The sequence below is a fragment of the Hemicordylus capensis genome, chromosome 5 (genome assembly GCF_027244095.1).
Source record: "Hemicordylus capensis ecotype Gifberg chromosome 5, rHemCap1.1.pri, whole genome shotgun sequence".
Lineage (NCBI taxonomy): Eukaryota > Metazoa > Chordata > Lepidosauria > Squamata > Cordylidae > Hemicordylus > Hemicordylus capensis.
The window spans coordinates 169228205-169255389 of NC_069661.1; the positions used below are offsets into that span (position 1 = coordinate 169228205).

A 27185-nucleotide genomic window follows, 5' to 3' on the forward strand; every position below is an offset into this window, starting at 1 on the left:
ATCAGAATGTCACATAGGAAAAAAGGGGCAACAGGCAAGCAGACAGGAGGCAAGAAGTAACAGGGATAGCCAAACTATAACCCTGGGAGTCGGCCACCACTCACAGGCAGAAAGAATAACAAGGCCTTCGGAAGATGAACCAGGTAGCATCCGCGGGCGGGCCAGATGCCCTCCCCATACCTCGAAAAAGAACACTTCACAGTAAGTCTACCAATGTTTCTTTTTCCGATGCATGGGGAGGGCATCCTAACTTGATGGGACATAACCAAGCTAAATAAAAGGTCTTAGGGGTGGGGGGGGGAAACAAGCGGATGCTCAAACCACCCTTTGCAAGATAGTGCGTCCCACTGCCGCCTGAGGATCATACGCGGCTGGGATCTTATAATGTTTAATAAACGGACTGATGGAAGCCCAGGTGGCAGCTTTGCAAATCTCCTCCAAAGGAGCCCTGGCCGAGAAGGCAGCCGAGGTGGCAGCGCTACAAGTTGAGTGTGCCGTGATTCCCCGTGGAACCGATAGGCCCCTGGCTTCATACGCCAAGGAGATGGCCGCTCTCAACCAACGACCCAAGGAAACCTTTGACGTTCTGGTTCCAAGAGAGGGGCTGAAATGACACAAAGAGGGAATCGGTTTTCCGAAAGGATTTAGTCCTAGTAATATAAGTATGCAGCATCCTGCGTACATCTAACTTGTGCCAGGCCCGCTCCTTCGGGTGCGTGGGCTTTGGGCAAAAGGAAGGCAGCACGACCTCCTGACTCCTATGAAAAACTGAATTTACTTTCGGGAGAAAGGTAGGATCCAATTTTAGAACTACTGCCTCCTGCTGGAAAACGCATAGCTCATCCCTGACCGAAAGAGCGGCTAATTCTGATACCCTCCTAGAAGAAGTGATGGCTACCAAAAACAAGGTCTTAAACGACAATAAACGTAAAGAGATTGAACTGATAGGCTCGAACGGGGCCTTAATCAGGGAGTTTAAAACAACATTCAAATCCCAAGTGGGAAACCTGCTAACTGGCGGGGGAGCCAGATTGTTGGCGCCCTTCAGGAACCGGCTAAGGTGAGGATGCAAAGCCGGAGACCCCGATTGCCTGAGGTCTAAGACCGAGGCAAGAGCTGAAACTTGGCGTTTCAGAGTGTTTGGGCGAAGTCCAATCCCGCCTGTAGGAACCCCAGAACTTCCGGGATCCCAGCAGACAAGGGAGAGGACTGACGTGAAGCCGACCAAGAAACAAAGGCCGCCCAGGTGAATTGGTAAATTCGAGAGGTGGACGGTCTACGCGAAGCTAGGATAGTGTCCTGTACCTTTCTGGAATACCCGCTACGGGCTAATCTCCTGCACTCAGTCTCCAGGCGTGAAGGCGCAGCCATGCAGGGTCTGGGTGGAAAAGGGGCCCCTGAGACAGGAGGTCCCCCCTTAGGGGAAGAGGCCACGGAGGACGGATCGAGAGCGCCACCAGATCCGAGAACCAAGGTCTGCGCGGCCAATAGGGAGCGATGACCACGACCTTCGCCCTCTCCGTCCTGACCCTTCGCAGAAAAAGACTCAGGACAGGAAAGGGCGGAAAGGCGTATAGGAGACCGGGAGGCCACGGAGACACTAGCGCATCCACCTCCTCCGCTTGGGGACAAAAGTGCCTGGAGAAAAACCTTGGAAGTCTGTTGTTGGACGCTGACGCAAACAGATCTACGAGTGGAAGACCCCACCTGTCTGATATCCGACCGAAGACCTCCGGCAGCAAGGCCCACTCTGACGGGTCCATCCATTGGCGGCTTAAACAGTCTGTCTGCACATTCTCCTGGCCGCTGAGATGCTCGGCTGTCAAGGAGCACACATGTATTTCCGCCCACGCTAACAACAGATCGGCCTCCTTCATCAGCACCCTCGACCTGGTACCGCCCTGGTGATTGACATGGGCTTTGGCCGTGACGTTGTCCGTCCTTATCAAAAGTGACGACCCAGTACCAGCTCATGAAATTCCGTGAGCACGAGACGAATGGCCTTCAACTCTAGCCAATTGATGTTGAAGCGTAAGTCCCTGGGTTCCCACACCCCTTGGGCATGCCGACCCAGACAGTGGGCCCCCCAGCCGGACAGACTGGCATCCATCGTGACTATGACCTTCCGAGGGACCTCCAAGGGAAGGCCCTGCTGTAACGCAGGAGAGAGCCACCAGAGGAAGGAGGTCCAGACCTTGGCAGGAAGGACCAGAAGGATGCGATCTTTCTCCATTATTGAAGACTGGTAGGGCAGCAGGAACCATTGGAGAGGCCTCGCATGCCACCTGGCCCATGGGGTGCAGTCCAGGCACGCAATCATCTGGCCCAAGATCTGCGCCAGAGACATCAGCTCGCCCCTTTTTTTCCTCATCCAGGGAGAAATAGCCGATCTGATCTTGTGCTGCCAGTCCAGGGGGAGGGAAACCGACGCCACCACCGTATTGAAAACAACGCCCAAGTGTTGGAGGATCTGAGTCGGACAAAGCTGACTCTTGGACTCGTTTATTACAAAGCCGTGGTCCTCCAGGATCTGTACCGTGAGGGACACGTCGTGGAGGGCCCGCTGTTGGTTTACTGATCTGACAAGAATGTCATCCAGGTACGGGTAGGCGTGTACCCCCTGCTGGCGCACGTGAGCTATGACTGCAACCATCAGCTTCATGAAAACGCGTGGGGCAGATGACAGACCAAAGGGCAGAGCCCTGTACCTGAAGTGCTGATGGCCGTAGGCAAATCTCAGGTAACGCCGACACCTCGGGTGGACGGGCACGTGGAGGTAAGCCTCCGACAAGTCTATGGAAGAGAGCCAGTCCCCTTGATGGACCGCCCTCTTGATGGACTTTAGGGACTCCATGCGAAAAGTTCTCTTCCTCACGAACCTGTTCAGACGTTTTAGATCTAAGATCGCCCGCCAGGAGTCATCCTTTTTGGGGACAAGGAAGAGAAGGGAGTACACTCCCTGACCAAATTCCGATTCTGGAACCGGTTCTATCGCCTGGATTTGAAGGAGGTGTCCGATCGCTTCGGCCATCAGCTCGTGTTTGGAGCTGACTTTGGATACAGGGGTTAGGAACAGAAAGTTGGGAGGGGAACAAACAAAGTCTATGAAATAACCGTGGGTGACGGTTTGGAGCACCCACCGGTCAGTTGTGGAAAGCACCCATGTGTCCGCGAACTGTAGAAGGTGCCCCCCCACTCGGGCAGAGTCATTGCTTACGGTTTTTGATGTCCCAAGAGTTGTTGAAGTTGGAAGCCCTACTTCTGTTGTTTCCCCTCCCTCTGCCATACCAAGGGGATCTCCATGACGAACGGAAGGAGAAGGGTCTGGCATCTCTATCTCTGTTACCGTCTCTGTATCCAGAGAATCCACCTCGCGTAGAGCCCCTGTAGGGATGAAAGGAATTGTGAAAGAGGGACCCTCCTTTATAGCCCCTACGAGAGTCCCCCCGCCCAGAGGGCATAGCCTTTTTCTTATCGCTAGTTTCAACTAGAACAGGCTCTAGGGATTCCCCAAACAATTTTCCCCCTAGGAAGGGGGTTGCAGCCAAGGCCACCTTGGATTTATTGTCGACCTTCCAATGCTTTAACCAGCGCCCCCGCCTTACTGCTACACCAGCTGCCATGGCCCTGGACGCGTGCTGGAGGCAGTCAAGCCCTGAATCTGCAATCAAGGCAGAAGCCCTGGCAAGCTTATATAGCCCTTGACGCAGCTTAACATTCTCAGGTGGAACCAAACTCATCAACTCCTTAGCCCACAAGATCGATGCCCTTGCAAAGATGGAGTTGGTAGCAGCAGCCCTGATGACTGTGGCAGAGGCTTCGTGTCCCTTCTTGAGCAGGTGGTCTGCTTTTTTCTCCTCAGGTGACTTCAGAAACTCATCGCCCTCCTTGTTCAACAAGGCGCCCGACACCAATTGCGCCACGGGTCCATCTACAATGGGAACAGCTAACAAGGACATAATGTCCGCAGGTAAGGTATACAACTTTTTGGGGTAGGCAATGACAGATTTCGAAGTAACGGGGGGCCCCCATTCAGCCAACATGACCTTAAATAAACTAGGGAAGGGGACTGTGGCTGCTGCCATGGAAGTGGATGGGAAGACCTCCTGGTCTAAGCCCGAGGCATCAGGTGACCCCTGATCCGGAGTCACATCCTTAATTGCCCGTTTGGCTTTAGCCAAGAGTACTTCAAATTCAGCAACTGAAAACAATCTGGTAGTGCTAGGTTTTTCCATGAGGGGGGATTGTTCATCCGACAATTCCCCTTCCTCCCTTTCTCCATCAGTGGAATCAGTCTCCGTGGGACTGGATGGGAATCAGTTTCGGTGGGACTCGGTGGGAATCAGTCTCGGTGGGAATCAGTCTCCCCTGGTGGTTGGCGTGGGGGGGCCATAGGCGCCGCGGGCACTGAGGGGTTCTGAGGAGGGATAAGAGGCACAACGGTATTTCCCTCATCTGAGACAGGGGAAGAAGCCCTTTTTCTCTTTCTGTGCCTTCTTTTAACCGAACGAGAGTGAATGCGCTCTCCCAGGAGAATAGCTGCCCGCAAGGAACTAGAGTCAGGAGAAGATGAAAAGGAAGGGCGCCTGGGGCGTCTAACTGGGCAAGCAGAAGATCGCCCCCTGTGCACGTCTGCAGGTTGAGGCGCTGCAGGGATAGAGGTGGCAGGGGCGGTTGTGAAATGGAAGCTATGCATTCTAGAAAAGGGGACACCAGAGCCATGCATTTCTTTGTTACAAATTCCCCGAACCACTGTAACTCGCCAGGGGAGAGGAGCTCTCCATGCGGCCCCTTAACAAAATCTCCCGTCGCTCCTGTACCTGACGCTCCCTGCGAGTCCGTATTTCCAGGCAGAGCATTCTGAGAAGCAGCGAGAGGGGAAGCCACCAAAATGGCCGCCGGCGAAATGGCGGGAGAATCGGCTGCTGCCGAAGGAGGCAATTGCGCCCACACTGCTTGAAGCTGCAACCTCTCGCTCAGCGGAGCCCCGCCGGAGGCCAGCTGCTTTTTCTTTTTCTTCTTCTTTTCAGTGGGCTCCTTTAAGTGTTTTGCCTTCTTTGCCGCTTTTCACGGCGGAGCCAGCTCTAGGCGCGAAGCCGTCTCAGAGCTTGGGGCGTTCGCGGCTGGAACCGCGCTTTCAGAAACAGCCCTTGGGGCGCTCGCGGCTGTAGCCGTGCTTTCAGAAATGGCCCCTGGTGCAGCAGGCAGAATAGAGGCCGGGGATGGCCGAGGAGGTGGGGCTGGGATAGCCTCTGACAAAGCCTCCTCCGACATAGCCCCTAGCAGCATATCGCCGCAGTGAGAGGGATCCATCTGGATAGGAGAAAAACTTTTAAAATAATATTTTGTTTTTGAACAACAGAGGAAGAAAGAGAAGAGGATCAAACGAACTCCCTTCCCACCCTGCACACAGAGAAGAAGAGAAGGTGAAGAAGGAAAATTCCTACTGAGGAAGGCTGGCCACAGACTACTGTCCAGAAGCAAAGACAGGACCGGAACTGGGTTAATGGTGGCTGGCCTGGCATAGTATTAGCAGAAATCAATTCTGATTGGCCCTGTCTCGAAGCATGTCGGGATTGACAACCCATCAAGTTAGGATGCCCTCCCCATGCCTCGGAAAAACCTAGCCTAGGAAGCTGGTGGAAACAATGGCCCATAATTATATTTCAAATGTGTCTTTTTGCTTTACATGTCACAATCAGAGACATTTTCACTTCTCCTTTCTGAATTTCATCAGTTTTTGTTCAATAATAGCATGTGCTGAAAACAACTCTTGGCTGATTGGAGTCTGGCATCATAGGCAGAGGCTAGCATCATAGGCAGAGCCAGGATGAATGCTGACATCCTGATAATTTATAAAGATGATAGGTGGGTTGAGAATAACCTTCTGTATTGCTCAAAAGTGAATTTTATACTTGATACAATGGAAATGGTAGAATAGAAAGGTGATATGATTGATGTAATTACCCAGGAGAAAGGCTGCTACTTCTGAGCTTGAATAAAATAGATAGAAGGATGCATGATGAGCTCTGGTAGGCTACCTCCAGCCTCAGAGGCAAGATGCCTCAGAATACCATTTGCAGGGAAGAAACAGCAGGAAAGAGAGCGTGCCCTCACCTCTTGCCTGTGGGCTTCTCAGAGGCATCTGATGGGACACCGTGGGAAACAAGATGCTGGACTAGATAGGCCTTGGCCCCAGAGGTGCACCTAGGTAATTCTGGAGCCTGGACCTAAAGGCCTTTGGAGGCCTCCCCTCCCCTGCAAATTAAGCATCATCATGCTCGGCTGGGCAACCACACCAACCGGGAAAGACTAAAAAGGATTATGGGGCCCCCAGGGGCTGTGGAGGCCCTGGACTTCGGCCCCAGAGTCCAGGGGTCGGAGCACCTCTGCTTGGGCCTGGTTCAGCAGGGCTGTTCTTATGTTCTTAACTCCACGATGCAGGCCATATATATCTTCAACACACATAAGTGTGTGTACAGTGCACACAAGTATAAATTCGTAAGCATGATAAGTTATTAATATAGCAATAGCAATAGCACTTACATTTATATACCGCTTTATAGCCGGAGTTCTCTAAGCGGTTTACAATGATTTAGCATATTGCCCCCAACATTCTGGGTACTCATTTTATGTCCAACACATGTATAGTAGTATACTTTTTATTTGTGTCCTGGATTTGAGGGAGGCCTGTGCCCAGGTTTACTTTAAAAGTGAACATGTGTGCAGTCATTCACACAACATGCACATGTGTACAGACACCTTACAAACATACAGCATAAGGCCTGAATAGGGTTAATGTGCCCCTGTATTTGGAGCCAGTTGCCTACACTGGGATACCAATAGTTCTACTTCTGCCATTCATGCACCTTTGCTGAGACCCAGCTGAATTGTTCTACAGGAAGCATAAGAATCCATTTGTGTAAATGAAGTATGGGTCTGAAAATGTTAAAAATTAAGCCAGCAGGGAGAACTGAAAGGCTTTAGTGTTGTGTTTATAGCTGTTAAAATGAATCTTTTTGAATTGGAATAGAATATATTACTTTTTAATCTACTGTAATCTGCATAGTCTTTGAGATGGGTCAGGACAGATCTTTGAATGAATATGTACATTATTTCATATATTGAGGCTATTCTCATGCAGGGTAGAAACTGGGCTAAGGGAGCCAAGCCCAGTTTCCATGCATGTGTGAACTGCTGGGAGCCATGTGGCTCCCAGCAGCAAGCCCACTTAATTGTTCCCCTTAATCGAGGTTAGTGGAGTACATGCTCCACTAATCCTATTTGTTTGATCGTGTGTTGCTGCGGTGGAACTCCATGCCACAGTTACAACAACCCTCCCCGCACTGGGGAGCTTCCTCTGCCCCAACCGGCTCTGTGAAGGAGTTGGTAATTGTGTGGGTGGCTGATATGGCCACTGAGGGTGAGCCACCTGATTGTCTGTGTGGAGAGCGGGTCAAGCCTGCTCTCCCCGCAAAACCCCTTACAGCTATCCACACTGCTCGTGTGCAGAGAGCCTCATTATCTGATGTCTTGATATCTAAGTTCATAAAGATGATTAAATAGCATATCTTGAGGCACCTTAAATTTGAAGCACCTGTACACTATGAGTGCTAAGCATCTCAGGAATGAGTGCACAAACAAAAGAGGGGAAATATTTTGTTTTTTCTCATGAAGATACTAAATTGGGCTATACCTTTTTAAAATTATCTTTATACAACCAGGCTTTTGTTTTGTGGGTTATACTTCTCTATCAGAGCCACTCCCAGATAAACTAGAGTATTTAGGTTGCTTGATTTTATAATGGTGAAGTCCAAATAAACATAATTAAAATTACATCCCTTAAACTGATTTGTGGATTGGGCTTTTCAGATACTGGTACAGTGTGTTATGTTCATAATTTATGTCAGAACAGCATTGTGTGAAAGTTGGGAGCACTTAATTCCGTGGCTGCTCAAAGTGTGTATACTTTGAGCCAAAAAATTTAGACCAATAATGATTTGTGCAACAGGTACTTCTTTTATCATACAAACTGTTATGCTTGTAAATGTAGATAGTGCATTTCATTGGCCATAAATAAAAATTAAAATAACAGCACTACCACTTTCTTAAGAATTCAGATTTAAATAGAATGAATGGGCTAAAAATATGTATTTATTGTACTTATCTACTGTATTTATATACTGATTTTGAATGGGATAGAGTTATATGTCTTGAACAAGCTGCCTAGCCCTGATTAAGTATGTTTCATATTTTCTACTGAAATCTGTGGGATTTATATGTGCTTTGTTTTGACCAGATCTTGAGAATCTTTATTAGTAGTAGTAGTAATCTTTATTACAGTGACAGACCAGAAAAATCACAATACAAACAGCTGATCAATACATTATAGAAAAGCAATAACTTTTGTAGTACTTGCTGAGTTCTAGAAGCAGTCAAACAAAATTTGGCATATCATATCAGAAATCATATCATTCTGATCAGAGAGCAAATGTTGAAGATAAAAGAGATCTGTATGGCCTGGAAAGTTACTTAATAAAGATGTTATATACTGAGCACAAATATTTCTATAAAAGTCGCACTATAATAAGACATGCCATCATTTCATGTGCATCCATGCCACATGGGCAAAGGCAATCTACATAGAGAATTTTCTTATATTTTCCTTCCAAAACAGTCGTGGGTAGAATATTAAAATGAACTGTTAAAACCCTTCAAATCTTTATTAGTATTAACCTGACTTGTTATGATTAATAATAATTCTGTTTTGCAAGGGTTTGTTTTGTTGTGCAAATGTATATATTGAAGTGAATCATGCATGAGAGAAAATACGTTTCGACCATCTATCCAATCATTTCCACATCTTTTGCACACCACTTTCTTTCTCAGAAAAGTAGATACATTTTCCAGCCCAGATGGTCTTTGGGGCAGTGGTGGTGAATTATATTTGAGAAGGCAATATATTCTTCATTAAAACCAAGGCAGTTTTGGACTAGTGATGGACAGGGGGCGTTTTTTGTGATGTGGACAAAAATGTTTTTATAATTATTTTCTGAGCATCTGTCCAGTCATACCTTCAAATTACCATGGTCCTGATCCACTCGTAGTTATAGACAAATCATATTGTATATAACTGGATGAAATACACATTTCTTCTGGCATCAAAAGATGCATTGCTATCCAAATAGTTGCAGAGGACTTTCAGTACATAAGTGTTTGTGCATCCAGAAGCATGTCTTAATCCATTCTGGCAATAAACACAGAAGACTGATTTACATAAGTGGATTTACACAAGTTTGCTTGATCAGGAAGCAAAAGAAGACCATATAGGTAATACAAAGTTGTCTATAATTACACTAAAGGTGACAGGTCTAAATGTGTTATTACTAATTCTAGAAATAAATAAAAAATGAATACAAAGTTATCATTGTAACACATTATACACATGTAAAAATCTTGTCTTTACTTCATGAACAACAGAAAAAATAGTACATAAAACAGTGCCTTAATTATTATTTTTAAAGGTTATCTCATTCATTACATAAGGAATTCTAGTTTAAAAATATACAGCATATTCTCTAGCACTATGGAGTGGTCAGCTAGCCGGTGAAGTGATTAGCCTACATCTAAAACTATCACAGGGGCTGGGGAACATTTTCATTCCTATTTGTTAAAATTATTTTATATACTTGTAGATCATGATTTTCTTCTTAGATGGTTCAATGTATATTAGAATTATGCTGCAGAGACTGAAGAATTTACAGAAACAAAAGTTAGGTGAAAAAGTAGGTAAGAAGACCAACAAACTCTGATATAAAATAATAAACAAGATGCATACTTTCTCTTATGCTTGTGAAAAACTGTGCATTTCAACAAGGTATGAAATAAAGATTTCATTTGCAGAGTTTATATTACACTGTTTCATGCTATAGTTCCCTTTTCTAACTAGATGTTAGAAATAACAACATTTCAGGCATCAGTTCAGGATCTGGGAAAACCATTATTTCTTACCATGGAGGAACAGGAGTGAGGTTGCATTCATTCCTGGATTTTTTGTTTGTTTGTTTGTTTGTTTTTGGTCATTTTAGTCAGATCTTTAATCTCATACTAATATTATATAACAGCACTTAAATGATGGATCTATAACAAATAAATCATATCCCAGCTGTCACTATCATACGTGACAGCTCAGTGTTGCAGTGTAATATTTTTTGGTGTACCTTTTGACCTCCTTAGCACCAAACTGTTATTTTTAACTCATAATAACTCAACTGCCACAATTCCATCTATTTCTAATAAAAGGCGGGGTGAGGGATGGAAATCTGCTACCAAATTGTACCTGTGCAGAGTGCAAATAAATGAAATCAATAGGGGTGTGCAAGAATCAAATTCTGTGATTCAATTCAAGGTCAAATCGAATAGCAGAATCATCAAATTGATTAATCGAGAATAGCCAGCTTGATTAATCGAGAATAGCGGATGTCATGATGAAAAATCAATTGGGATGATTTGAATGCCATTTTGAAGCACATTTTTCTGGAAAAAATTGCCCTCAAAATGGCACTTTTTTCCAGGGAGAGCTAGTCTACCAATTAGGATCAGTGAGTAGACCAGTCGTCCACTCCCCATTTAGCACATCAGTCTGCCTCAGAGGACTGACCCCAACTGGTAAACCAGTAAACCTGGGGGGAAAGCGCCATTTTAAGGCCCATTTTTCAAATAAAACAGGTCTCGAAATGGCATTTGAATCATTCAAATTGATTTGGGTTAAATCAGGGGTCAACCCATTCAACCCAAATCAGGCACTCTATTTTGAGGGTCAAATCTGCAAACTGACCCCAATTCGACCCAAGCTGATTTGACCTTAAATCGTATTGCACACCCCTAGAAATCAACAAATCATCAATAGATGACCTTGTCTGTCAGGCTCATTCTCCAAATCACTCTCCATCTCACTGCATCCAGAACAAACTCTTCATCCTTACTTTTAAAGCTTTCCATGACCTTGCCCCACTCTATTATTCTGTCATTTCTTGGGGTATTCCAGCCTGAAACCCTCACTCCTTCATCTCCACCAGTGTGAGCAAATCTGGCCTTTTACATTAGTCTGCCTATTCTCCCTTACTACTTGCTACATGTGGAACTCATCCTGGAACAGCTGCATCCTGCTACCTCGCTCTCTTTTTAAATCCCACCTTTTCCTCAAAGGCTCTAACCTCAGTCCTTATTCCTTCCTTGTCCCAAACTGAAGTAAGTTTAAGCACATGCAATAGCATTTGCTCACATTAAGTCCTGGTTACTCTTGCATATTCCTTCCCTTCTCTCTTTGCCGTCTTCGCTACTGTCAGCATTTCAATGATAAGCCCCTTGGGGCAAAGACCTGTCATTTGTTTGCTACCCTTATTCTATAAAGTGCCATGAACAATGATGAAATCCTAATTGTCATTTAGCTGAGATTAATAGACTTAAACTCCCTATTTGTTTTCACAAATAGGGAGTAATTATGGATACTAATCTTGACCCTTTATTTCTGTCTAAGAAGAGCACAGAGAAAGACGTATTCACTAATTAATGAAACTCTGCATTTCAAGTCACATGGCGCTACATTGGGGGAACTGTATATATGTGAAGGTGTAATCTTAGGTCAAGAAATATAAAAGCATGCTGGGCTGTTCTGATGAAGAGCTAGTTTTGACTCAAAATACATTGGGGTTTGTTTATAAATGAATTTGTCTCTGCATCTTTTTGTGGATTCCCCCCGCCCCCTATTTTACTTATTTGGGGATTTTATCTCTACTATGTTTTTCCCCTATGCATATGTAACAGAAATCCTTAATAGCCATTATACAAATTATGCAGAATAAGATGGTAGAGGAGTTGGCAGGATTTTGGACTGCATTATTTTAGACCCTAGGAGGTGGTTGCATATTTTTAGTGCTCCCATTAAATAATAATAAAAAGGTCTCCTTAAGATAGAAAGCAGAGATATCAAGGGTGATAGAACCTGCCCATGTGGGGCAGAGGAGATAGAAATGATCCATCATGTCCTGTTATACTGCCCCTTCTACAAGGACTCCCACACTAGATATATCTCCCCTCTATTGCAGAGGCACCCGGACAGACTGAAGGAGTTTTATACCAAGCTATTGTTCTCTGATACAGATCAATCCATAACCTGCGCAGTAGCTAAATTCTGTGTAGCAGCAATTAAAATACAATTGACACAGTCATGATCCAGTTGGTTGCAATATTTTTATTTATTTATTATTTGTTTGTTTTAAATTTTATATTTGATCTTTGATCAGATTAAACATTGCTTGATTGCTTGCTGTCAGCCAGTCTAAGCCAGGGTTTTCCAACCTTGGGTCATCAGATATTATTGTACTAGAATTCCCATCAATTCCATTCACAATGACCAGGCCATTGTGGCTGGGGATGATGGGAATTGTAATCTACCAACATCTGGGCACCCAAGGATAGAAACCCCTAGCCTAACCTACCTCACACCCTTGTGGAAACAATAAAAATGGGTAGAGCAACACCATGAGGCTGTTCACACAAGCAGCTCTACCCAAGCTTGGGCAGCCCTACTTGGGTAGGGCTGCTCTTGTGAATTGCCAGGATCGTGGCCAATCCCGACCTTACCTTGCCAGGTAGCCCAGGAATTTCCCCCAGACTCCCAGTTGTGTGTCTGTAGGCACAAACCCAGGCACCTAGAACACATGGCTTGACAGGAAATCCCTCAATGCACCATGATCCTTGAGCTGTGCATTTAGGGATATCTGGAGGCTGGGCTGTTACTTCCTGGCCTCCAGAGCTCTGCGCTGCCCAGAGCAGTGTGGATCGTGTGTGTGTGCAAGCTGCATGACCCACACAAGGCTCCTGGTCATCTGGGGGGAAGGTAAGATCAATCTTCGCTTCCCTGCATGCCCTCCCAGCCGGGCTGCAATGGTCATGAGAACAACCTTTATATATGTTGTGTATGCTGTCCCAAGCCCCTCGGAGGAAGATCTGAATAAGAATGTCAAGTTATCGTCTCAGCTGTGTAGCGATCCCATTCAAAACAATTACTACAATTTCAGCACAGAATTCCATTATCATTCACAAAGGTAAGTCATTCACAGTCTTGTCTCTATAATATTCTCTCTTCAGCCAAATTCTGTGCCATGCAACAGTTTTTACTGACTGAGTTCATATTCCAACTTTCTTCAACTGAGCTCACACCCATTTACATTTAGTTCCCAGCCAGTCACATTTTGCTCCCATCCAGGCACTGCGTGGACTCAGACCTGTTGGCCTTTGCAACATCTCTGCTATGCTGCATGTATCAGTGGTAGTTATTGCCATGATAGCAATGTTGACACACCCTGCTTTGCTAATATGATATCTTGAGTATTTTTGTGTTTTGGTTTTGCATCACCAGTGCCATTCTATTGTGACTCTTGCACTGGTATAGCAGCCATGACACCTGATTATACACAAATTACTAGCTGAAAGTGGAAGCTTATAAAATTGAACCATGAGCAATTGATATTATCTTTTAGCTGGATTATTTTAGAAGAACTAATGCTGGTATAATGGCTGCCTTATGAAATTCAGGATTACACATGAGTAATACTGGTTTTAATACAGCACAGCTTCCCCAACCCCGGCTCTTTTATGCATCCTGTCAAAATCCCTAGGATTTATGGTCATATAAATATGCATCATAATACACTACAAATTGGATAACTATACATAACAGCATATTAAAAATGAACAGAAGGCAGGAAGGAAGTGATGCTAAGGTGGGAGGGGTGGAATACAAGAAGAACGGTTAAAAAAATAACAGCCGGGGGCTTTAAATCTAGGATGGACAACACTAGCCACCTCATAATCATTAGTATAATTGCGAGGTAACTGCACCCTTGCATTTCCCAGGAGGGTAATGGCAACATGCCTCACCAGTACAATCTAGCATTGGAAAGGGTGGTGGTGGTGGTTAGGGATGGTTGCATGCTTCTTCCTGTATGAGCCTCCCCATGATTAAAAGTTCTCAGGGCAGATGCACACTGCTTCCAACATTGCATGTGCTCTTTTCTTAGGGAACCGAGTGGTTGCTCCAGAGATGCAGAGGTGAATACCATCTGCATGGTCAGCAACACCATGCTGACCACACAAATGGCTCCCGCACATGTAACCCCAATAACACCATCCTGACCACACAAATGGTACCAGCACATACACGGATGGTATGTGTGTGTTGGCGCCACATGGGCGGGCGGTATTAGGATGTACAACACCCCAGCAGGAAAGTGCATGGGGCAGTGGAGAGCAAGTGAGGACCTGCTCTCTTTTTTCTTAAAGTTCCTAGTACAATTTCCCTAAAAGGGCTCGAACCACAGTTAGGGAAATCCCTATTCCTGGGCTGCTTCTTACATATCAGAGGCTTTTGTCAACTACTTAGGGGTGGGACTGCATTCTCCCTAGTCAAGCTGGGAATTGTGCCTGAGCCTTCATATTTATGGATGTTCTAATGAGGAGTGGGCCTGAAAGACAGTATATAGAGATTTAAGCAGGTTGTTAAGAGAGGTTTTGGTGGGACCAAAGGGTGCAGAGTCAAGAGGCTCTTGTTTGGCATTTTATTGCAAAACAGGCTGGGGATAAATTGGTTGCTCATGATACAGTTAGTGTGATTATTAGAGTAATAACATAAGCAAGTGACAGCTTTATATCTTTTGCACATAAAGCTATCAGTTCACAGGCAACAAAGGACCAAAGACTTGGTTACATATAATCTTCAAAAAGTCTACTGTTCTGAGTGTGATGTAATCAGGCATTACTATACATTGTAAAACCAGTGCATATAATTATATTGCTTGGATAATTTATTTTGATCTGCTTACTAAATATCCATATGTTCATCAGCTGAAGATATATATGATGGTGCATGAACTATAACACTAATTAAATAAATAAATATGCATTCTCACTTAATGCACATTTTTATTGGAGTCTCCATGATGGATTTATTCACCAGATCTCTGGCACTGCCAAAGTCATGTACAATAGACCCACACTGGATTAGCAGCAGGAAATGGCAAGTCCTAATAAGAGTAGCTGAATTTATTTCAGGTTTGGAGTTGCAAGTGTACAAGTTTGTTTCAGTACTAAATTCAACAGGTGCATGTTTTTCTTCTTATATATTATTCTCACTTGTTGACTTTCAGTGCAATCCTATGCCTGTGTCCTCACAAGTAAGCTCACTGTGTCATTTATCAGGCTTACTCCCAGATATATGTGCACAGGACTACAGCCTTTGAAAGTTAAAAGGAAAGTTGTCCTTGGAGGTTAAAATATAGCAATATTTAACAGGAGAAGTGCTCTGTGAAAAGCAAGTGTAATCTATAATGTTTTTAGACGACAGTTTAATTGCCCAGCAATCATATAGAACTGAGAAATATAGCTATGTTCCTGGCATAATAACTTCTCAAATTAGTAAGGGAGAGAGAGAGATTGTAGCCATTCTCTGAAATGTACATAAAGTTAGTCTATGACTTACTATCAACTTTCATATGGTTTTATAGCATTCCAGATAATTTACCAAGCAGTGACTATGCACAGCACAAGAGTTCATTTAACTTTGTCTACAATTAAGGCACTCTGTGTTGTATAGACACAAACTTAATTTGACTTTAAGTCTGCCATGCAAATTAATTGTAATCTTGTCTTAGGGAAGATGGGAGTATTAACAATTCATTTTTTGTGAAGTCAGTAATATATAGCAACTTCTGTTTCTTGTCTGTTCATTCTCTACTTTTTGCTGTTTCTAGGCTTGTCCCAAAAGAAAATACCATTGGGGGAAAATTGATAAAAACTACTGAGATTATTATTTGCTATTTTACTTCAATTTCAACATCAGATTTGACAATGGTAACATAATTACTATTAAAAAGATTGACTTTAATTAATTCACCTACTGATTCATGCAATAAATAACATGGGAAACCCCCTAGATCAGGGTTTCTTAAGCTTGGGTCCCCAGATGTTGTTGGACTACAACTCCCGTCATCCCCAGACATGGCCTTTGTGGCTGAAGATTATGGGAGTTGTAGTGCAACAACATCTGAGGACCCAAGCTTAAGAAATCCTGCCCCAGATTATGCTGCAGCACTTCTTTGTCAACACCCCTCAAGCTCCCAAAGTTAACATTGGTGCACATTCTTGTATTAGCAAGTATATTTTTTGTGAAAAACATTAATAATATCCACAGAAGTAGTTGATACTCATGGAGGTGAATGGTTTTACAAGAAAAGAGGGCAATATACAAATTATGACAAATGCTTTCAATAGAAGTACAATGTTAACTTTTTTCTATTTGTTGTATTGGAATTGTGTGTGTGTGTGTGTGTGTGTGTATATATATAATATGAATGTGATGTGTTGCTATTTTAATATATTTTTTCTTTGCTGTTGTTCACTGTGACTATTACTGTAGTATTATTTATTCTTTTATCTGTTTTTTTAAATTATACATTACATTTATAAAAACATAATCATTTATCTGTCTCTTTGTCCATCCAACAAACAATTTTGCAACAAATGTCTGGTGCCATTATCCTACCATCCAATTGTAATGGTGTGTGAGGGAGTGGACTTTGAACTTGGAGCACAAACAACTGCAAGCTGACAAAACAAAAAGCACAAGTATCCTGTTCAGTACCATGGACAGGGCCAACTAGATAGTACATTCTGAGATCAACAGGGTCACTTAAAAGTGCATTGCACACAACCTGAGTCATAACAACTAATGACCAATTTTTTTTAACTTCAAGAATTGTGTGAAATATGAGAATCAGTACTGTTTATTAACTTATGGCTAATTTTTCTCTTACTGCTAATTTTACTGAGGGACAAACTAGATGTGACAGGGCTCTGTTCTAAATGAGAGTCTGCCCCAAGCACATCTAAAGGGGAATAGGAGGTGTTGGGTTTTAAGAGCAAAAAGAATGAATGGATAAGAACTGAATGAATGGGTAAGGACCTCCTCTCCTGTCCTTGGCTCACCTCCTGAGTCCCTGCCACCCAGGCATTTTTCTCTCAGCCAAGCTGAAGCACTAGAAGTGAAACTGGCTACCAGAAAAGTGTTTGAACTAAAGAGGAAGCCTTTGGGAAGGTAAACTTCAGGTGGAGTGAAGAATACAGCATTGCCTACAAATGTGTTCCTTTTGATTTTAAAATCAACATGCCATGTCTGCCTTATTCATGAACAACACATTTTAAAAGATGGTTCTATCTCCATCACTTCTATTTGCAGCCTGATTTATAGACATGACCCTACCAGGGTTAAGCACTTTTCCATCCCATTGATTTCAGTGGGAGAATTGCTTAAATATCTTCTGTTGAAAGCAATGGGGCTTAATTGGCTGTATTTTTGCCCTATGTATGAAACAAGACACAAAATGATAGTAATAATGTAACATATATAGACTATGCATTTCCTATACATCCATTTCCTTATTCATTACTGAAATATCAAGCACTCTCCAGAAAAGTGGAATTTCGATGTTCAGAATTTACCCCCATAACAACTTCTCTTGTTTGTTATCAGGCAATAAATTGCTGAATAAGAAATAATGGCAGGACACTCTGTCCATCATTTGAAAAGCTGTGATTATTTCCAGTGAATAGGTTACTTTCTTTTATTATATTTACATTTTATACGATTAAACGTTTGCCTTGTTGTTCAATGAGCAGGCTAATTTTCATGAATGTTTAATACACAGTTGTAGCTATGAATATTTTGCAATAAAAGAAGTACTACTACTATTACTTTTTCAATACCTGAACTTTGATTAAGATCCTAGTTTAATAATGTAATGACAAATTTACTTCTCAAATTAACTAACCTCAGGAAAACCAGCCAATAAAGCACTGCAGAGTACCACTTATTTCAATGAGACACTGAAGCATGGGCTTAATGCTTTCTCACTGAAACCAGTGTATTTAAAAATGCTTATCTTGTGCTGGATCATGTTCCTTCTTAAGCCAATGAACATACAATCCTTTCTAGAGAGAGAGACGACTAGAGTAGCAATGAATATCCTTGATAAAGTTATTGCTGTTTCTACACAATTTGATTTCCTACAAAAACTCCAATAAACAATGAGTTGTAAATGTTAACTGTGATACCTTCAAACCTATCAAGACTACCTTCAAACCTATCAAGATTAATATCTATAACTAAAACTACATTTAATATATGTGCAGAAACATAGCCTAAAACATATTCCATGGTAATAATATTCTTTCAGCATTGATAAACGCATATAAAATTGCTAGACATCCTGCTAGTTCTGATACTGCTTGAGTGTTAACATTGACTTCCCCAAGAGGTCAGAGTAAACTTTCTAAAAATGTACAGTACTTACTTTTTCTTGTATGAATAAAGACACTTTTAAAATATCAAGCATTTATCATTTTTGTTCAAGGTCAATGGGAAAGCACAACCACCATCTCTTTGATTAAATTTTTACCATATAATTCATATAACCACCCAGAACCACTTTAGGAAGGGTAGTATATAAACTGAATAAATAAATTAATTAATAAAATTCCCCCCTCTTCTTACTTCAACAATGAACGGAAAGTAGATGAATACGATCTTATGGAATCTTTAACACCAACACCTTGCTATGTAAAAAAAAAAAGAAGTATGAAAATAAAAGCAACCTTAGAATTGTGAGAATATGCTGGTTTCCTTTTTCTTTTTTTTAAAGCTTTCTATTGATTCAGGGATGGTGAACTGTCACATTTCTGCACATCACCATAAATCAATAAAAAGACCCTTGAAAATACAAGTATACATTCCCACTTTTCCCACCAGGGTTTTTTTTTTTTTTAAGCAGACAATTCATTACAGCAATACAATTTTATATCTTGCCAAGGCAAATACAAAATCCATATGAACTTACCCCAAGGTGGTCATAGTGACAATGGTATACCAGAAGGAGGCAGGAATGCTGGTGAATTTGCTGGCTGATGAGCCTTTCTCAGCATAGAACATCACTGTAGCAAAGATTATGATGGCCATAGTGAGAGAAAAGAGGAGAAAGCCAAGCTCTGATGCACAACTTTTCAGAGTGTAGCCCAGGATGCGCAAACCCTGTGAGTGGCGGGAAAACTTAAAGATCCGGAAGACCCGGAATACACGTAGTGTTACAAAGGCCCCACTGACATCCTCATTGTTGGTCATCACAAGACCAATGTAATAGGGCATAATGGCCACAACATCAATGATGCTCATAACACTACGAACAAACTTGTAACGGCTTGGGGCAGCCACCAGACGCAACAGATACTCAACTGTGAAGATCATGACACAGGCCGTATCCAGACAGAAGAAAGCCACATCATAACGCTCTCCACAGGACAGCTCCTTGATGGCACCAGGACTTATCCCACAGGGCACTGTCTCCACCACATTGGCAATGACGGAAACAGCAATGAAGAAGCCCGTAACGTAGTAGAAGACCAGGGCCAACGTGCTGGTATGTGGGTTCTCAAAAGCCCGCCACATCCTCTCCCGAGCTGTCATGGAAGGCAAATTGCTTTCATCAGCTTTATCCTGATCAGCATCATCCTGAAGACGCTCAGCATTCTCCCTCCGTCGATCCTTGTATTCCTCATAGCAGCAATCACCAATGATTTCAGGGATTATACCAAAGAAGGCCAGCTCCTCATCATAGGCTGAGATGCATTCTTGACGGGGGTAGTGTAACTTCCCAGTGCGATAGAAGTTAAGGATATGTCGGAAGATGTCAGGGTCCCGGTCAAAAAAGTATTGCTGTGTCTCTGGGTGGTAGAAGAAATCCCGCTCTGAGCTGCCCAGCAGCGTGTCAGGATAGCGTTCCAGGGTGTCTAACCAGGTCTGGAACTGGGTGCCACTCACGTTCAGCACAATTAGAGAGTCCTGGCTTCGTTTCCTCTCCTGCCGGGGAGCATTCGGCATGGGATTTGTAGCCACTGGCATCCATCCTATAGCAGCAGCTCGAGCAAAAGGCAACCATGCTGCTACTCCTGCGGCCATTGTGTAAGCTGCTACTGGTATTGCTGGGAGTTCTCGTTAGAAGCAGACCAATCTACTAAAATGAAAAAAGAAAATGTACCAAAAAATTAGGAAGTCCACAATGGGAGAAAACCTTCGCCATTTTTTCTGTTTTGCTTTATGTCACTATTCCCCATCTGCCATTCTCCACCCCCCATCCCCATTATTCACCTCCCTTTAAGATATTTAATCTAGGAGTTAAAAAAATTATGATCCATGATGAGCTGTCATGTACTACTGTCCAAAACCCCATGCCTCCTATCTCTATCACTTGGTTTCATATCAGGAAAGAAAAAAAGTATCGTCATAGAAAAATAAAACAAGAAGCACTGCCTACAAGTGCTAAGCAGCTGGTCTATCAGGTCCACAAAGCAGTAATCAGCTAATCTGCCAGCCAAAGGCACAACCTCTTAGCTAGGATGTCTCCTGTTCTATCCTGTTCCTGGTGATGTGTTTCTTCCCACTCCCAGCCCACATCTCCTCCCACCTACTCCTACATTAGCCATCAGCTGCCAATAGCTGGCTTGGCTGGGAACTGAGACTAGAAAGAGGAAGGAAGCTGAGTTGCTTTGGATAAATTCTTAGTCTAGAGCTGGGGAAGGATCTTCTGCTAATTCTTCCACTCTTTAGTAAACAGCAGGTTTAAGAGGGCGGTGTGAAGACTGTGCTTCCCTCCCCAGCATTCATAGTTCCCTTCATCTTTATCATACCTATCACTCATCTCTTCCAGCTTCTTCTCAGGAAGGAGGACAAAAGAAAAGAAAAAAGCTAACCAGAAACCTCAAACTTTGGTGAAGCTTTTAATAAGCATGCTGAGGAACAGCCAGACTCTTGCAAACAGGTGATTGGGGGAACAGGTGTGAGAAAAATCAGAGCTGGAATTCTGCAAGCCTCCTTTAGGGATGTTGAGAACTAAGGGGGACTAAGAATCAAGAGGAATTTCTTTGTAAAGACAAGGATGGTATGGGAAGACTGGGAAAAGTCAACATTTGATTTGCTCTGCAGAGAAATGCTGCAAAAGAATTAGTTGTGAAAGAGAAAAAGGATGGGGGTAAAAGGGAGAAGACAGAGGGAGATGTTCCTGTGAGAGGAGGACAGTTTAGTAGGGGTGTGAAATGTTTTGGATATTTAGTCATGAAGGCATGGAGACATCTAGACACTGTTACACCACAGGGACTTTAGGATCCTGTGGTGAGAGAGAGGAGAAAAGGAAATGGTCTGAGAGGAAGAACTGTTCAAAAGCAAAGGGAACGGCAGTTGTTGACTGGGGGCCGGGGAGTATTCATAGCTTCCTGCTGAACAGGAGGTCCAGAAGTGTGCAGGGGAGTCCCTGAGGAAGCAAAGAACAGAGAGAAGAGAAGATGCTGGAGTTCTGTGTTTGGAGTTTGGATGGAGTTTAGGGAGCTCGTGTGTGGGTGGGTGTGTGAAAAGATGTTTGTAGGTTCATGGCACTTGCAAGTCAGGGGTGTCTGGACAACTAAAGCTGTGGTCCCATGAAGCTGTGAGGGGCAGGATGAAATAAAAATGCAATGAGAATATCAAAGTGAGGGCATGTGAGGAGGTCAGGGGGGGCGGGGTTAGGCAGGATGTTCGTTCACCAGTCTCAAAGGCGGGTGAGATTGTGCTTTAAATGAGACTTGGGAAGAGTCATTTTAAGAGGAGCACACCATGCTAGTCCCCTCGGCTCTTTTCTCGACCAGTCGCCTGCACTGGCTTTCCCGCTTTACCCACGGGGTCTCCCTACCCCCCACCTCACTCCCGCCGCCTTACCTTCCTCCACGCGACGCTGCGAACGAAGTGCAGCCTCGCTCGGCGCCTCTGGAGCCCTTTCAAACTCTCCACACCACTTGATGCTGCTGAGCAAGTGGCACGGCGCCCAAACCTCTGGCGGGGGAGGAGGCGAGGAAGCTGAAGGGGGCAGCCAGAATTGGGGGTGAAGGAGGCGGGTAGGGTGTATGAAGGCGGGGGGCGTGAGGGGTCTTTCTTGGGGAGGGGGTCTTTCACCAACAACCAAAGCGCCTCCCTCCTCCCTCGGCATCCCTCCCATCCCCTGCTGCAGTTGCCTTACCTGGCAAAGTCTGCCCAGAACGCTCAGTTTGCATGGAGGACGTGAAGACGCGTGGCGATGGGCAGAGCGGTGAGCGCTCGTGAAGACGCCTGGGAGGAGGCCCACCCCCCCTTTCCAGCAACAAGTTCAACGGCAGCCGCGGGGGGTGGGGGTGGGAGGAACGGGGGGGGGGCAGAGAGAGAGAGAGAGAGGCGAGCGACGCAATCCCGCCTGGCAACTCAATGCAGCCCCTCTTCGCCTCTTAGGCGGGAGCCCAGCTCGGCGGCGGCAGCGGCGGCGGCTCTTGTCAGGTAGGAGGGCTGTCCATGCCGCCGGCAGCTGGCGGAGGGCAGGGCTGGGGACAGGATTCCTTGTTGCTGCTGCCTCTCCAGTGGGTGGCCCATGCCTCGCAGAGCCGGGCGAGGGTCTTGCCTGCTGCCGCCGCTCCTTGCTGCTGGTGGGGCTGCAGAGAAGGCAGAGAGAGGGAGAGAAACCCACCCAGCTGCTGCCGCCTCTGCTGTTGCTTGCTGCAGGTTATTTCACAGGCGGCTTCTTCGCCTTTCTTTGCCTGCAAATGTCACTGGAGGAAGAAGAAGGCGGCGGGAGTCGCGGCGTGCAAGAGGAGGAGGAGGAGGGCATCGATCCGGGGAAACGAACAAAGAGAATGACAATTCGGTGTGCACTCCGGCTTGGCAGTACAGGCGAAGGGACGGCGCCTGTGTGCGTGTGCGCGTGTGTGTCGCTTTGCCCCGTCCTCAGCAGCATCACACACAAGAGCACACGCAAACACACACACTGGAGATCTTGAGTGAATTCTCCTCCCTGGTAGGGATCAGGGTTAGACTGCATAGAAGATTTTTGTTGTGTATATGCAATGGTTTGAATCACCCAAAATAAGAGTTTCTGTTCTGAAACTTTGTGGGTCCCCTCTTTAAAAAAGATCCCTTTACAACTGAGTAAAGTAATGAGGTTACGCAACGCGCCCCGCCCTCCCGCCTGAAAAGTACCACTGTATTAATTTTTTTTTTTTTTTTTTTACAGCCCGCCAAATCGCCTTGAACCAGCTTTTGAAAATGATCGTCATTCCTGGGACGCTGCCTAGTCGCTTTTCCTAAGTCTTCTGCCGTACAGACTTTTCCAACCAAAAAACATCTGTCTTTTACCACAAGATGGCGCGTGAAGGACGAGTAGTTTCTGCCACACCTTCATTGACCAAACTTCAAGAAACAAATCTGGTCTGGAAGTGGCAAACCTGTTGTCTGGGTTGTACACTTCGTCGGAGCCTGATTAAATGTTCTCGCCGTATAAAAAGTTATCTCTTCACATAGAAAGCGATATGAAAGGGAACGGCTTTAGCCTGTCTTCTAACCCGATATGCTTTGTGCAGATTATTTTTATTATGTGAAGTCATGTGATCTCCCATCTGCAGTCTGAAAAAGCCCAGATACAAGTTTTTCATTTCCATGAGATCTACTGTTTGCAACCACTGCCTGCTATTAGAAAATTCCTAATTTGTTATATTACTAGTGGGGCAAAAATTGGCTTAGGTTCATATAACTAAGAGTAAGTAAATATCAGAAATATATGCAGGGGCGTAACTATAATAGGGAAAGGGGAGACAGTTGTCTGGGGGCCCACTGCCTTGCCCCCTGAATATATGAATGATTATTTACCTAGAATTCTAAATTTTTACTCAAAAATGTATCACATTTTATCTTTACCGTTGCTGTGTGTTCATTAAGAAGTTCTGAAATCAAACTAATTGAAGTGATCTAGTTGTATAAATCCTGGGCCAAGATAATGAAGGTGATGTAACAGCAGCAAAGTAGTAGTGCAATGCCATTTTAGAAATGTACTGTCATGAGACTGAAGTCATGAATGCTGAGTGGCCAGCTCAGTGGCCCATGATCCAGGCGGTCAAGAACTGTCCCTGGGATTAATGACTGAGAATTCCAGAGAATGGAATTCCACACTCTTACAGAATGTGGGGAAGCCATAAGAGTGTGCCTGGGAGCGAGTAGTACATCTGTGTGTGTGTGTGTGTGTGTGTGTGTGTGTGTGTGTGTGTGACAAAGAGGGAACAAAATTAGTGACAGGCTGCAGCTAGGGAGACTGAAGAACAAGCAGTTTGTGAATGAAACAGAGTACATATTGCTTACTTCCATCTGATACTCAACCTGTGTATTTGTAAATATATCCAAAATTACAAATGCACCCTAAGGTTGCAGTGATCTTTTCTCAGAAGGAGGCAGTAGTGTTGCCCCCTAGAACTTCTCACCACTTAGGGATATGGAGAGCGCATGTAACAGTATAGTCAGCAATGTATAATAGAACAAAACTATAGACAATAATAATAAACCATTAAATGACATTGCTTCTGACATGGCAATTAGCCCTTGAGTTGTACATTCCCAACTGATTGCCAAGTGGCCTCTTTATCAATTTGAATTGCTCAATTGCTGTCTCCCAGAGTCATAGGATGGACAGTTAAAGAACAAATAGAAAATATTTTTTTGAACAGTCAAATATTAAATGGCTAAAGCTCAACAGTATTATACTATCACCCCCTGAAACATATGGCTTTTATAGCTCAATCTGGATCATTTGTTGAAAGCTCCAGTTTAGTGCAGAAATCTGTGAAAAATATAGCAGAGGATGTCCGTGAGCATGTACAGAGAGCATTCCTTTCACGCTGAGCAAACCACAGTAAGCTCACCCATATGGAAATAGGAACTTCTCATTCACAAAAGGTGCCTTTGGGGCAGATTTGTCTCACAGTACATTGTTGAGAACGTAAACATTCCCCATCAGTACCTTAAATCTTGGCCATCGAAAAGTCAGTCCAAACAGAATAAAGTTTCTAAAAGATGCCCACTATAGAGCTCGCTACGAGGCACCTCCATGGTAATGATTAAATGTATGAACATGTACTGTACAGCAGTTGGAAAAGTGATTTATGATGGCAAAGAAATGAAGTCATTGTTGGTGGTGCAATGTTGCATTACATTTACATAATGTTTAACTAAAATGTGCTTCCTAGACAAACACCAGTTTTTCATGTTAAACAATGTAAGGTTTATTCTCACATTAAGAAAAAATCAGTTGGATTCTGCAATACCTATAAGCCAGATTTTTAAAAAAATTCTTAAGTTGCTTCAGGCCTAGGTCCTGTTGTATATGCAATATCTGCAGTGAAAGCAAGGCACTTTGGAAAGTGGTTGCAACAATTTTCCCCCATTGCTGGGATATTGTGGATTCTGGAACGCTGGGTACAAACAGAGCAGGGTGTATACTTAAATGGTAGAAAGTGGAAACAGTTGGACAAAAACCATGTCAGGGTTTTGCTGCAGTGATGCTTTAAATTTAAATTTCACTTTTTGAAAAGCCATGCCATATGAAGCTCTGTGCAGAGTGAAGCATTAACACCCCATATTGTGCAAAAAATGCAGTAATTATATTATCAAAGCCCTGTTTTCCAATTTCCTGTAAGCTAGTCAGGTGGACAGAAAATAAATGTCAGTGGTACCATTTTCCAATTCGAAGTGAAAGGGCAGGGCCTCTGATCTAATAATGTTGGAAGATAATGTTTTGACTGCTATCAAAGCAGCTGATTGATGTCTTCACTTCAGCAGCACCGCAACAAGTCATGTATTACCTAAAAAAGAGTCCTTTAAAATCATTTGCTTTCCAACTGACCAGACTTCTCTAATATATCCTTATTAAAATGTTCTTTAAACTGCAAGCTTTTTAGTAGAATTGCAGTATAAGCCTAAGTCTGTTTACTTAAAAATAGGGGTGTGCAATTCGGATTTTTGGTGTTTCGATTCGGATCTGAACCGAAACACCCCCGTTCTGTTTTGCATCTGAATATGGCCCATCCGAATCACCCCTGATTCGATTCGGATCCAAATTAATCTGAATCCGAATCGATTTGGATTAAAAAATGGGTCCTGGGGCCAAAAGAGTGGGTTGGGGTGGTAGTGCCCAATGGGTGGAGGCTACCACCCAATTTTCAGGGGGATTGGGCAAAGGGCTGATTTTTGGTGAATTCTTGAAGTTTTAGTGTCTTTGGGGCAGATCGGGGGCAGAAAGTGGGATCTATGATAGCAAATGAGATTTTCAATGAGACGCCATGAATCCACTCTAATTTGCTATCATAGAATCCACACTCAGAATACCTCAGAAACAACAGAACCCTGTACCCCATGGGTTAGAAACCCATGGGGGTGGTTGGCACCCTATGTGCACTACACCACCACTCGCTCTGGGCCACCCCAGCACCCCCCAAGTGCACTTATGGGGCTGCTGAAAGCTCCGTTATAACTTCTTATGAGGAAAAACCTTAAAGATGCGTAAACTTCAACAATTAACCAAAAATCAGCCCTCTGCCCAAATCCTTTGAAAAAATTCAGGTAGCTTCCTTGCCCCTACCCGGCACTACCACCCACCCCACACCGCTCTAGGCCACCCCTTTCCCCCTGACGTGAAGCGATGCACCCTCCATTATACTTAATGGGGGGAAACCTTAAAGACGCGTAAACTTCAGAAATTCACCAAAAATCAGCCCTCTGCCCAATCACTCTGCAATTGGGGTGGTAGCCTCCACCCATAAGGCACTACCACCCCACCCCACTCTTTTGGCCCAGATCCCACTTTCTGCCCCCAATCTGCCCCAAAGACACTAAAACTTCAAAAATTCACAAAAAATCAGCACTACCACCCCACCCCACTATTTTGCCCATGGGACCCGAAATTCGAGCAGACGTCACATCAGACCTTTTTGCATTGAAATCAATGGCAGGCAAAAAGGCAGGAAATTCAAATAGACGTCATTGCTCAAAATGAAGGGGGGGAAAGAAGGCATTTTTTGGACACAAAATGGAGGTCCAAAACATCCGTATATTTTGGATCCCAAACAGGGGTGATTTGTTTCGGATCTGAAATTTTTCGGGGTTCTTTGGGGGTGATTCAGTTCGGATCCGAATCACCCGAAATTTGCTGTTTCGGGTACAGATCATTCTGTACCTGAAACGATTCGCACATCCCTACTTA

At 44.0% G+C, this 27185-nt stretch overlaps 1 protein-coding gene and 1 long non-coding RNA gene across 4 annotated transcripts in view; one reads left to right on the plus strand and one right to left on the minus strand.

The window, feature by feature from the left end:
- KCND2 (potassium voltage-gated channel subfamily D member 2) overlaps positions 1 to 22290 on the minus strand; it is a 506409-nt gene extending 484119 nt beyond the window's left edge. The window contains exons 1-2 of one of the 3 annotated variants that reach the window (XM_053253823.1): positions 22155 to 22290; positions 18954 to 20123 (exon numbers count right to left, since the gene is read on the minus strand). In XM_053253823.1, the coding sequence (XP_053109798.1) occupies positions 18954 to 20068 (1115 nt within the window). In that variant the 5' untranslated portion in view covers positions 20069 to 20123; positions 22155 to 22290. Of the gene's footprint in view, positions 1 to 18953; positions 20350 to 21856; positions 21965 to 22154 lie in introns of those variants that run through there. The other 2 variants (XM_053253826.1, XM_053253825.1) reach the window with 2 other exon arrangements.
- Positions 22291 to 22311: 21 nt separating this feature from the next.
- On the plus strand, positions 22312 to 25875 carry LOC128326628 (uncharacterized). Its single transcript, XR_008308155.1, has 2 exons — positions 22312 to 22444; positions 23175 to 25875. It is a non-coding gene; the product is annotated as an uncharacterized LOC128326628 (long non-coding RNA).
- The last annotated feature ends 1310 nt before the right edge of the window (positions 25876 to 27185 follow it).